Source organism: Lactuca serriola, chromosome 4 (genome assembly GCF_051521515.1).
Source record: "Lactuca serriola cultivar US96UC23 chromosome 4, Lser_US96UC23_V15, whole genome shotgun sequence".
Taxonomy (NCBI): Eukaryota; Viridiplantae; Streptophyta; class Magnoliopsida; order Asterales; family Asteraceae; genus Lactuca; species Lactuca serriola.
In genome coordinates, this window is record NC_136411.1 from 229336847 (window position 1) to 229350608 (window position 13762).

At 35.0% G+C, this 13762-nt stretch overlaps 1 protein-coding gene across 2 annotated transcripts; it reads right to left on the minus strand.

The window, feature by feature from the left end:
- Positions 1-8831: 8831 nt before the first annotated feature.
- On the minus strand, positions 8832-11964 carry LOC145096809 (cysteine-rich receptor-like protein kinase 2). 2 transcript variants are annotated; one of them, XM_079034165.1, is made up of 8 exons: positions 11493-11964; positions 10817-11217; positions 10594-10716; positions 10333-10460; positions 10032-10242; positions 9707-9938; positions 9462-9618; positions 8832-9295 (listed from the first exon to the last, which is right to left on the minus strand). In XM_079034165.1, the coding sequence occupies exons 1-8, from the start codon at positions 11882-11884 to the stop codon at positions 8996-8998; spliced, it is 1944 nt and encodes a 647-aa protein (XP_078890291.1). In that variant the 5' UTR covers positions 11885-11964; the 3' UTR covers positions 8832-8995. The 2 variants fall into 2 exon arrangements, with proteins under 2 accessions (XP_078890291.1, XP_078890290.1); XM_079034164.1 differs by having other exon boundaries at positions 9462-9621.
- Positions 11965-13762: the final 1798 nt, after the last annotated feature.

Here is a 13762-nt window from a genome sequence, read left to right on the forward strand (position 1 = left end):
TCCCGAGGATGATTGGACTCATAGTATGTGGGCATTCCAACCAGTTGGTTGTGGGCATGGGGTATTCCATCCCAAGGATGATTGGACCCATAGTATGTTGGCATTCCAACCTATTGGTTGTGGGCCTGGGGTATTCCAACTCGATGGTTGATTGGACCCATAATATACCGTTTATTATTATATGTGTGTTGTCGTGGGTATGTGTATTTTGGGGGAACTCGCTAAGCTTCGTGCTTACGGTTTCAGTTTATTGTTTCAGGTGTTCCAAATGTCTTGTCAAGGCGAAGGCGTGATCTTACACATCCTCGTGTTTTGGACTTATGGTTTCTGGGATACTCTGATATTAAACTATTTTGAAAACATTTTGTAATAACTAATGACTTTTGGATGGTTGAAAAAGTTTTAAAATGGATTGATTTTTATGGGTGTTACAATAAGAAGCCCCTTAGCATCCAAAATTGACTACTAGACACACTAGTGTTCCTTGGAGTTCCATGAGCCAATTTTCGTTGCAAGAATACTCTCTCAAAAGTCTCCTTTGTTCTAGGTGTGTTGTGATTCCATTTGAGGTGCAACACTTGGGGCACTAAGTTCTTAAAGGCCAAACTCAAGAAGTTCTACAAGCTACAACAAAGAGGTAATTCTATAACGCTCTTTTATGTTGATTATGTCATTTCCATGCTAGTTGTAGGCTTAATGCTTTGGAAACAATATTGCATGTATAATTATAGAAAACATAAATCCAAAGTATTTTGGGTTGTATGTGCACCATAGGATGTTGTAGTATACCAAAACCCATTAGTGGTATCAGAGACTAGGATTTTTTTCCACTATACTTGATGTTTTATTGGTTTTCAAAGCAAAAAATCAAATTTTCTGTATTCTGGACAGTGAACTCACCGAGTCCACTGGGGGACTCGTCGAGTCCACTCAGAAAAAGTCCAACTCGACGAGTCTAGTTCATGTACTCGCTGAGTTGGTGCTCCAGTGGGCAGTTTTCGAGTTTTTTTGGCCTTTGTTAGATTAGAATCATTACCACAAAATGTTGTAGTTCATAAAATATGATTTTGTTGATATGGTAATGATGATTCTCATCCAAATAAAAGATAATTGTCAAAGTTTCATGATTTGTATTAGTTTATATGATTAGGCAAATTTCTTGAAACTTGTTTGATATGAATTACCTTAAATTATGAGTTTAATTAAATCATAGACAAATTCCTCAAGTTATGTAAAGTGAAAAGGTCTCATTTTTAAATGTCATCATAAAATGGTTTTAAGTTTTCCATAACTTGTCCTTAAGTTACGGAACTTGAAGAGTCTTTTACATAAATGTTTTTATAAACTCCATAACTTGTCCTCAAGTTATGGAATGTCAAGAATCTTTTCATAAAACCTATATTCTCATAAGTTATGTATACCAAAAGTTTTTGAATAGTTCAAAACTTGCCTGCAAGTTTTGAAATTTGTAAACGCAAAGTCTCACTTTGAAACATTCAGTTCCAAACCCTAGAATTTTAAAAGTTTAAAATTCAACCCTTATACTATTATAATGTTATAGGTTTGATATATATATATATATATATATATATATATATGTATAATAGTAAAGTCAGTCTTACCGTTAGTAGGCCTCATTCACAAAGCCAGTCTATAAGGGGGTATAAGGTTACTGCCTATAAAATGGCAGTTTAATGTGTGTCCACTCTCATCCACGGCTTCCTTGACTAGTGGAGGGTCGTTAGCCGAACAGGTTTGACAGGACATTTAAATTCTCATTAAAAGTATAATGAAATACTAAGTAACTAAACACTTATAAATTCCCAATCTTAGTTACTTAGGAAAATGCGAATTTGGTGCTAACCCATGAAATTGCACTTTGCACCTTGTTAAGCCGTTAGTGGAACATGTGTGTTTAACCGACACACTAATCTGGGACTGACAGCGTGTGGCAAAGGGTAGCTTGATGTTAATCATAGATCAATGGAGCGTCTGTGGTTAACCGGAACATTGATTAGGTGGTTCTAACATTGAGTGTACTAAGCTAATTTGCATGGTTATTCACACCTTGTTTGTGATCCTCAGCATCCCATTCATAAACTTGAAGGGCGCAATCGAGATTTAAACATGCCATTGAAAAATTAAATGAATCTCAAAGGAGCTAGGAATTTCAATCCATTAAATTTAATTATCAATTTCGTTTTTCATGGTGGAAATTGGTAAATCGTCATTTACCTACCTTTAAATATTTTGCATTCGGATTACGGCATCCCTCTTCCGAATTGTAAAATATTGTGTTGGGTCATAGCCTTAATATTTCATTTGAGTGTTATATTAAGGACTTAAGTCAACTAACTTGAATTTATCCCCTTGTAGATGTCTAGTTCAGACAACTATGGTGTTCCCAAATCTTTTGGAAAAAGCTTTCTTTATAAAGATGATTTTTCACAAGGCGATCAAGGTGAAAGATTAATCCCTTCTTTGTGCTATAGTGGAACTTCACTTCCTCCGCCTCCTACATTAATTCTCCCTAACCCACAAGTTCAAGGTCACCAAAGCCCCATTGACAGGATAGAAAGTATGTATGTGCTCACATTGTAGAGATGAAGTTATATATTGACCAGCTGGGAGAGTTAGGTGTCGCAGTTTCAAGGAAGTTGGCTGTTGACTGGGTTCTTCAATCACTTCCTAAGTAATATAGCGGGTTCTTTAAGGACTACTATATGGGAGATCACGACATGAATCTTTATTGATCTAACATATTTTCTTGTTGTTGATGAATCAGCAATGATTGGGCGCACTGGTAAAGCAAATTTGATTGGAAGATCTACTCCCCAAACTTTCATGGACATTGGCAATGGTAACATTGGAAGTCTAGAAAAGATTTGTCTTCCCAGTGGAAAGGGATCGGCCATGGTCAAGTCATTTGACCAAATGGTATAGAGAAAGGCTAAGTCTGAGATAGTCCCGTGTATCATTCCAAAGAGTCCATATGTTTATATTTCCATTTGAAGGGACATTGGAAGTAAATCTGCCCTGACTACCTGAAGGATCTAAGAGAACGTAAAGTAAAAAAGTTTTGACTCTACTTCAGGATCATGCAAAAGGGAGGAAGCTTAAAGGAAGAGTATGTTGAATCTGGTCGCGAAGATGGATTTCTATCGCATGGTTCGATGATCGGATTTTTGAGCTGCTGCTTAAATAGTTATGATAGATTGCTTAGAAATATGTAGTAGCATAGTTTTCATTTGTAATTGCGTTGTAAGGAAAAGTGTTTCTGCATTTTATAAATAAATAAAATTTTGTTTTTATTTTATTATATCTCCTTGCAATGGCATTTGTGAAAATTAATGTTTGTATATATCACAACATTATTTATAGGGAATTATATATACTCACATACATATATGTATATATCACAAATTCCTATTTATTCAATAGTTTTCTAAATTATATCTACCGTACAAAATCAAATAACATTTTCTAACTCACGATTTAAGTTTAGGCATATACTACAAGCACCTAATTCACTTAAACTACAACTCTAATACCAACTTGTAACGCCCATGTTTTCACACTAGGTATAACCTAAAAACAACATTTTTTTTGATAAAAACAGCTTGTTTAAACATTTTGCTATATTTTGGTACACTCAAGCATAAGAAACTATCACCGGGGATTGTACTAGTCACGAGTATAGGATACGAGTTGGGCGCTACTACCTTTAACCTCCAAAACATTATAAACAAACACTGGAAGCCACACAACTTAATGAATAACAACTACAATAATGTTAATCACATAATCATACAAATATCACACACATATCAAGCAATTCATCAATAGTTATATTTGTGAATCTCCTTTAGGAGATCTAACGAATATTTCTTTAAATTCCTAGGAAACCTTGAACTATTGCTCAATAACTACCACAAAGATCACTATGTCAGCTCGTGACACATCCACGAGTAAGAATAGTGTCAGCCCATGACACATCAATGAATAGCAATAGTGTCAACCCGTGACACATCAACGAATAGCAACAATGTAACCCCGTGATACATCAACAAATAACAACAGTGTCAGCCCATGACACATCAACGGATAACAATGTGTCAACCCGTGACACATCAATAGCACCTTTGTCTTATATAATTCACCCGCATGAATAACATACCATCTTGTTGTACATGTGTATCTCTAACACCGCAACATCAAAAAAAATATGATATTTAATTATTTACAGTACACATAACTCACATATTGTAACATAGACTTATCACAAACAACGGATATTAGAGTAGTGTTACATACCTGGTTAGCTGGCAGAGACATCAACTTTGGTCCTTGACCTACTCTACTTTCCAGCTCGTCACATGCAATTACCTAACATACAATTATTAAGTTCCTCAGAACATGTTACAATTTAGTACTCACTATACTCTGTGACTATTTGTCACCAAACTCATTACTCTCGATAATGCAAGCACAATAGGCTTAACCCGTAACCCATTAACTAAATATACCACATCGGGAAACATTAGTAAAGTAGGGTTTACAACCATCACAATGCGGACTAACTGTAACGCTCGATTCCAAGTATGAAATTATTTCCGAGTTGTGTATGAATTATTTTTGGCCATGGCGTGGTGAAGCCTTACCACGTCGTGGCGATAAGTTTTTGGGCCACAAATTTTTATGGACCACCACGGTGTGGTGATGTTGTACCATGATGTGGTGTCGGCTGATGGAGAAAATCCTAAACTTTAAGGGGCTGAGCCCTATTTAATGATCCTTAACCCCTCATAGCCTCCCTCACATCAACCTCTATTCCCCCAAATCGTTCCTTGCAAACCCTAATCACCTTCCACCATTTTTGAGCTAGCTTGGTACTCTTTGAAGTTATAGAAGGAAGAAGGAGGAGGAAGGAAGCAAAGATCAAGCAAGAAAGTCCCCATTCCTCATCTTGGAACTCTTATTGGCCTTTTCAAGTGCCCAAGACTCGATTTTTATCTTACCAATTTGGTAGATCTTGAGTTTTGTACCATTATCCTCTTGTTCTTGATAGTTAGGATGGTTAGACCTCATAAAGTTTGAAACTTCATGAATCTCCAGGTCAAAGTGATCTAGTACTGTCTTGGATCTAGACTATAATCAAATTTTGATGTCATGCATAGAGATTAGGTCATAAATCCATATTTTGACCTAATATAGGTTCAAGAGATGTATTGCGCATGTATGTTTATAAACCACCAACCTTTGGGATGGTTTAGGTGTTAGAATCACTTCTGGAGAGGATGAACTTCGTACTTTAAGGATTAAGTGCTTGTTGATTAGTCCCTTGCATTATTAACCCTTATGGTTCAGTTTTGGACCTTTTGGGAAGCCCCAATGGATAAAGATTGAAACTTTATCCTTCTAGATCTTAGCTTGGACTGGATTTTAGCTTTGGAGCTCTTGGATTCGAAGAAAACAACTTAATGTATTAAGTTGTTGAAACTCGGGCAACCATGGCGCGGTTCTAAGCCAACACGGTGTGTTGGCTAAGATTTTCCTTGCTGTTTGGATACTGGCATAACACGATATTGCCAAGGGGCACCACGGCGTGTTGGAGTCAATATGAACAGTTGAATTTGACTTTTGACATTTTTTTTGACTTTGCCGAAGTTGACATAAAGGGTATTTTATGTATTTTGAGTTGTATATGAGAATTGATCACTATTTGATAAATAGTTGATGGGTAGAGCTGATATTCGGAGCGGGACCTATTCAACTATCATTCAGATTTAGAGGCGAGTCTTCTTACCATGTTCATGGGTCGAAGGTACCAATGTCAGCTCGTTTATTATTAGTTATATGGTTGTTGACTTTTGTGGTAATGGTATGTAATACCATGGGGGTAGCCCATGTCACTTGAGTGTGAGATCGGGATTTGGCCCTCGGCTTCGCAAGGAAAGACCATGGGGGTAGCCCATGACACTCATATGAAAGACTGGGATTTGGCCCTCGACATTGTGTGTAAAGACCATGGGGTAGCCCGTGGCACTTGTCTGTTTACTTGTTTTTAAGTATGTGACATGATTGGAAACTCACTAAGTCTTTGTTTATAGTTTATATTTATGTTTCCGGTACCTCTGGTACTAAAGGGAAGGGATCGGCTTGATGTCGAAGCATTCACTCCTCATTAGTTTTCCACAATTTGACATTTTACTCTGATGATTTGAAATTATTAATGAATAACTTGGAACAATGTGACGATTGTAACTTTTGTGTTTATTTAAAATGAAAAAAGTTTGATCCTGGATTTTGGGTTGTTACACTAACTATCTCACCGTAAGCTTTATTTACAAGTCTTACCAACAGGTTCGTAATAGTACCATATCATGAAAACTTGTAACATACTCTAGGGTTGATCAACTCCTGACAACTATTACATATAATAATTACGCCATAAGGGGTAAAAGATACCTCAACGATCTCGTAACTCGACCCCGTGTCTCACATACATCGGTATCAACTCCCAAGAATGATTCCTGAGAAGCATCTCCGATCACGCGTGCCAAAATCCCCCCCCCCCCCCAAATGACACAAAAACTTGTATTTATACTCTGGGTTTTGCCACATCCTTAACATATTTGTGTCACGTCGTGATGATCAACTAGACCCAGTTTCGCCACGTGTCGCACTATCCCATCACATGTCTCGCTGACTCACTTCATTGCCATGTCGTGGCAAATATACTTCTACGTCGTGGTGGTCAAAAGTTTGACGCTTGACTTTGACTTCTGTTGACTTTCTCAAAATAGCAACGTACTTCCATCTCAACTTCAAATAGCCATAACTTTCTCGTATGAACTTCATCTTCAACAAACTTTATATCCATGGAATCCTCATCACACGAACTACAACATTCCTTAACTATCTTTTGTTAAATAACATTTCTCAAATTAAAGCAACTCAAGGATTTATCTTTTCTGATTTATATCTTTTACATAGATGCACCTTGTTGGCAACATTTTAGTCATCAAGAGTTGCTCTAGTTTTAACCAGATGGTCATTTCCGAAGTTTTGTTCAATATATTTTTAAGAACATTATTAGATAGATGTAAGATAAATTGTGATTGAGTTTTTAAGTATCACATATATTTCTCCTCATTCGACCATGATGCATGAATCTTATCTGCACCTAAAAGTAACTTGTTTGAATCCATTTAGATTAGCACATCTTTCATATTTAATTGACATAAAGAAAATAGTGTATTCATACATGCAAAGGAATGTGATACTTCTTTGAAGACCAAGCATTAAACAATCTTAAACAAAACAACTATCAAAACTTGGAAGGTATGATACCAATTCTAGGGGACATGAAGACAATGATTTGGTTATGACTAAGAACAAACATGAAAGATCTATATGCTCAAGATTCATTTTAGAATGATATTACTATTAATATATGATCATATAGGGTCACATCAATAACAAGTAGACACAAATTCATTATTTATAAGAAGTTGATTCTTGATAATTATTAATAAATCTTTCAATTAAACGGTAATTATTTATGTTATAAAAATAATATTTTTCAATAACAAGTATAATGTTTTATATCATATGGTATGATATATAAAGTCATGTATATCTTTTTGGACTAAAATGATTTTTGTCTTTTAGATAAATGATCATGATTTTTATAAAATATAAGAGATGGAAGATTTATAAATATCTTCTTCACTATAATATGAAAACCCAATTTTGGAGAAAAGAGATAAGTTTTGTCTTTTTTGCTTATTTAAATGGGCATGTCATACTTTAGAAACATGACTTGACATAATAATGAAATTTTGTCTTAAAGTGTTAACACTAAAATGAGAAAGACTGGCAGTAAATTGCTTAAAGGGTTTCAAGTTATCTTCCTTCTTATTCCACCCTAAAACCGTAAGCTTCACTCTCTCTCCCTGTTTCTCTCTTAAAGGGTTTAGACTAGTTTGAAAGAAGTTGATACTTTTGCTCCCTTTTAAGACAAAAGATAGGGTTTTGTTCTTAAAGGCTTATAGTCTTTTGTTGCATGAAGAACTAGCATTCAAGTCTCCTCGTAATTGTAATTGTTGGTGCACTTTTCTAGAGGAATTCTAGTTTGGATTCTTGCTATACTCATCAACTTCCAACTTCCCAAGAGGATTCAATGTCTCCAAATATTGTTACTTATTAATCCTTTTGTGGATGTATTTAATCTTTATGTTCATGCAAAAGTATCCTTGATAAGAATAAAGTTGTATTATGTTATTCAAACTTTATAATGCTTACATTGTCAAATTGGTGGTTTTAGAAACCGAATGTTTTTAATAAAACCCAACAAACCACATCGACTATAAAGTCAAATACTGAGGAACGCATTCAATCGAAATATGATAATGTTTGAAACAAAATATGGATTGTTAATAATTCATCAATATGAAGTAACGAAAAACAAATAAGAAGAAATAAAAGGAACACCAAGATTCAACATTTATATTACAAGAGACCTTACCATGTAACTATGGTATCGAGAGAGAAGAGTTATCCTTTATTTAGACATCAATTCCTTAATTAATAAGAAACATGTGCCTAAAGAATATGGATAGATAACTCCAAGAACGAAACTCAAGTACTCTTCCAAACTGCTAGGTCCAAATTTGAGGACTCTGAAGCTTACGACTTCGACGCCGATAAGGCAGCAAAACTGTCAAGGCAGATGAGCTGCTAACACAACCTGGACTTTTGGAGGCATATTTCAACATGATTAGCTGGAACTTGAAATTTTGACCTACTTTTATGAATTCATTGTAAAGTTTGCTATTTATGAAAAAGTGTGTATTCTTGTTTGGCATATTCATTTTATCAGCACACTGCTTATTTGTTCTTTCAGTACCGACATCTATACATGAATTTCCAATGATTCTGTTTTGTATATTCCTACAAAGTAAAAGTAGAATATGTTTTAAGAATAGAAAATTCAACTGCCTGAAAGTTGAAAGGTAGAGGCAGTGGCATTGGTCGCCAGTGATTCCATGGTAGCTAGTTCAATCTCCACCTGATCATCCAGAATGGCAGACAAGACTGGTGCTCTTTCTTGAAGAGATTTTTCACTTAAAAGCATAACCACTTCAGACATTTCAGGTCTAGTTGATGGTGGTTGAGTGCACATCAATGCTATCTTAATGATCTCCACAACATGTTCTACTACATATTCACTAGGATCTAGTTTCTCATCCATTAAATTCAGATGCTTTCCACTCTCATGTAGATCCCATGCCTATCATACACATAACAGCAGAAAAGCTAGTGAGAAATTCTCACCTAAGGTTAAGGTCTTATTAAATATGGAATAAATCATTGATTGTTTGATATACCTACATCATTAAAATCATAAATGAAAAGAATCGGTTGAATGAACCAACCTTGAATTATGAGAAACTTACATGATCAAGGAGATTTTGAGTGACTAATTGGTAGTCAACATCCTTGTATCTCTTTCCACTAATGATTTCTAGGACTACCACACCAAAGCTGTATGTATCAACTTTCTCAGATAATTGCCCATAAATTGCATATTCAGGTGCAACATAACCACTATTCCTGCTAAGATTTAACATGCAATGGTTATTGATAATATATTTTAATCAAATTGAGTTAGTAATTAAGTTATATGTACATTTAAACATACAAGGATCCTGTGCATTTTGTGCTGAGATGAGTCTTATCCTCTGGTAGCAGTCTTATAAGCCCAAAATTTGCTATTTTCGGCTGAAATTCACTATCAAGTAGAATGTTGCTGGTTCTTATATCTGTATGGATGATGGGAACATGATACTGTTCATGTAGATATGAAAGACCCCTTGCTATACCAAAGATTATTTCAAACCTTTGTTTCCAGTTCAGAATCCTTTTTTTCTCACCTATCAAGTATTAACAATAATGTTACGCCAATTGAGATAGTAATAGTTGTAAAATCGAAGCCTTCAAAAGTTAATTGAAGTTCCACAACCCACCAAAAAGGAAGTGGTCAAGGCTACCATTTTCCATGTACTCATGGACAAGAAATAATTGTGTGCCTTTTGTACAATATCCAAGAATACGTAGAAGATGCCGATGGTGTATATTACTTATGATCTTAAGTTTATCATCAAACTGTTTCTTTCCTCTACTAGAGGCCATAAAGGTTTTCTTAATTGCAACTACACAACCATCCATGAGAGTTCCCTGAATCATTTCACCATACACAAATCATGAATTAGAGGTAATGAGCATATTATGCTTCCAGATATGTAATCTAATTATTAGACATTTTACCTTGTATACTTCTACAAACACTTCTCCAAGTTTGTTCTGGTCACTGAAATTATCGGTTGCTACTTTTAAATCGTTGTAGCTATAAGTAGCTGGACCTTGCAGCAATTCGGTTGATCCAGTTGATATATCTAGCAATTGGAAAACAAAATACTCAGATAGAATCCATCAGGAAACTTTAAATGTGTTATAAACAGCATGTAAAATATTAGTTAGCCTGAAGTTTAAACAGTAAAATTTGCTAGTACATGATGTTGTGCTTACCTTGTTTGTCTCTACTTGTGTTTTTGGATTTGCGACGCCATAAGTAAAATGCAAGTGTGAGTAACAAAAAACTTACACATCCAACAACTCCCCCAATTATGGATTTCTTCTTGTATGAATCTCCTATAAAGCATAGAGATTACAAAAATTCTAACCAAACTGATGAAGGGATGAAAAAAACGATCCAGTAACCTCATCATTTCAAGAAGAATAGAAAGCTCACCATCCCAAAGGAGAGATGTAAGATCAGATGTCTGGTTATGTCCAAAAAGTGGAGTCGTGGAATACCTCATGAAGCATCCATAGTCGATTGCCCAACTAGAAGTTCTCGGAAGACAATCAGATAAAGATTTGGATCTCCACTTTAGGCATTGTAGACAAGAACTCCGACTTAAATTTAAATGACATTGAGCAATTCCATACACCATAGCATTACCACCAGTTTCTAATTTCCTTATAGAAACTGCATACAAGTTCGATGTTCTTGAGGCAGCAATTTGAAGGTCAGATATCAACCTTTCTGCTGTTCTTTGGAACTCTGTTGGGTTGGCCGATGTTTTGTTAACACATAATAGGTATTGATCCAGTTGATTAAACTCGGTGAAGAAATTATAGTTCTCATATCTACATAAACACAACTCAAGTTATCACCGACATTTTCCTTTTGACCAATGAAATTAGTCTATACTTGAATTCTTTCTAGAAAGACCTAGATAAATACCACCACCTAATATGACCACAGGTTCCAAGTTTTTCCATATCACTTTGTAATTTTTTATCAAGAGTTGTAATGTACATTACAAGAAAGTACCAAGTGTGATGACCATGTCTTTTATAGATTGTAATGAATTAAAATTTAGCAATATACAAGTAAGAAGAAGTATGAAAAACATATGCACCTGACATCGCAGTCGTTGTAAAAACCAAGAGCACCATTAGCAACCCCACATCTGTTTAGCTGACTTACACCGTTGTTGAAACAATTCAGACAATCTGGGATGGAAACATATCCTCTGCACCAAGCAAGGCCGTACACTGGCGCACCATTAAGCAAACCACGAGCTGCTGCAAACCTGGTGATGGATAACTGCTGGCGGAGGCTAGACATGGTGGAGTTAAGGTTGCTCAAGAAGTTCTCTGCGTCAACAGGTCTGTATTGACTACAATAATTTATCGCAATTCTTTCAGGTGACTGTGATGTCATTGGCTCCGCCATGGTTATGAGCACCCCAACCACCATCAGCAGGCGGGGCAGCTGCCATAACAATCGCCGGTGTTCATCTTGTTTCATGGTTATCTTGCTTTTGCTTTGTATCTTTTTCTTTTCAGTTTACACCTGTGCTTTGACATTTCTCATTTCTGATTGTCATTTTTGACTAGCGAGTGAAAATCGCTGTCATGAAAGAATATTTGTATCGTTTCGCGCACGACATTATTAAGCAGTCGTGAACTAGATAGTCTGCTATGTGAGGGCCCTATACATTTTAAGAAATATGATACCAATAAAACAATACCTACAAATTACATTTTAAGAAATACGATAAAAAAAACAATAATTAGAAATTATATTTTAGTTAATATAATCTTCAAATCAATATTTATTTTGTTAATTTATAAATTTTTTAGCCAAAACATGAAATTATTATAATTAATATATTAAAATATATTTTCGATTAGTTTACAAATATAAAAAGTAATAAATAAATGAAAGATAATAAATTTTTATTTAATATAATATTAATTTAGTGTCATTGACTTATCAAATATTATTTTATACAAAATCAAGTTTTCTTTATATAAAAAAATATAAACAAAACACGACAAACATGTCCTTCAACTTCAATGGTGTTGAAATTAACCGTTATATCTATATTTATATTAAATGAATATGATTTAAGATATTATTTATTTTTTATCATATTCATTTTGAAACTTTTATCATTTCAACTTATATTAATTAATTAAAGTATTTTTCTATATAAAAAAACATTATTTTTATGTTGGGTTATTGATGTGTATATTTTTATACTAAAAATGTCATATTTTAATTTATAGATCCTTAATCTATCACGACTTAACCATTACACACACAAGTAGTGAACTTGATCGAGTATAATATAGTTGTGCTAAATAAGGGGTTGACCTCACGGGAAGTGAATATGACTAAAAACATACTAATTACCTGAAACGAAAAAAAATAAAATAAAAATTAAGGGTGGGGGGGTGTTCTAAACTTATCCTTTAAACTACTACTCCGGATTATTGAACAAAAAAAGAAGTAGAATGAAAAAAGTAAGATTAAAGTACTTCTACCTAGAATTCGAATCCCTTTTTCGTATGGTGATTTGTTGATAGGGCAATGAGTTTATAAACTGAGTAGCAAATAGATAAGGCGATTAGCAATTAAGATTTATGTAACGCCCTGTTCCAAATCGCTTTCTTAATTCGGGACTATAACCTGAAGATAGGTTATCATAAGGCTTAGGACCTTTGGAAAAGACAGATCTAGACCCATTAAGGTATGGATAACATAATTGATGTGATTTGGGAGTTTGGGTTGTGCCTTGGAGTCAAGGGGTATATCGGTAAAGTGGATGTTCGAGCTCTTTATGAATTTTGGATTTTTGTTCGGAATGTTTTGAGGTAAGGATAAGTTGATAAATGTGTGGAGCTTCTTGCCACCTTTCCGTGGATATAAATGTTGGGTTATGAGCAAAACATCAATCCTATGGTGCACATGCAAACCCTAAAGCTTTGGATCTTGTTTTTTCTAATTGTACATGCAATAATCTTCCACATCTTACAAACCCTAGATCTAGGTTTTTCTAATTGTACATGAAACAATCTTCCAATGCTCCTAGTGTGCTGCAAGTGCTTAACCCTGCTTAGTCCCTTCGTAAGGGGATCTATTGGGTTCTCTTCTGACGATACCCTCTTTACTACGACGAGTCCCTCGTCTACCCGATGTCTAATGAAATGATATTTTCTGTCGATATGCCTGGATATGCCATGATCCCTCGGTTCCTTGGTTCAGGAAACCGCACCTTTGTTATTGCAGAAAATCTCCATAGGCTCCTTTATGGCTGGTAAAACTCCAAGGTCTCCAATGAAGTTATTTAGCCATATTGCTTCCTTTGACGCTTTGATCACAACTATGTACTCTGATTCG

Bases quoted from the DNA above. Each gene is read 5' to 3' on its own strand.
- LOC145096809 (XM_079034164.1), bottom strand. From the start codon at position 11,884: ATGAAACAAGATGAACACCGGCGATTGTTATGGCAGCTGCCCCGCCTG. The intron at 10,461-10,593 runs GTAAGCACAACA...TCCAATTGCTAG, and splicing joins CACAAGTAGAGACAAACAAG to ATATATCAACTGGATCAACC. The intron at 9,296-9,461 runs GTAAGTTTCTCA...TGTGTATGATAG, and splicing joins CTCAAAATCTCCTTGATCAT to GCATGGGATCTACATGAGAG.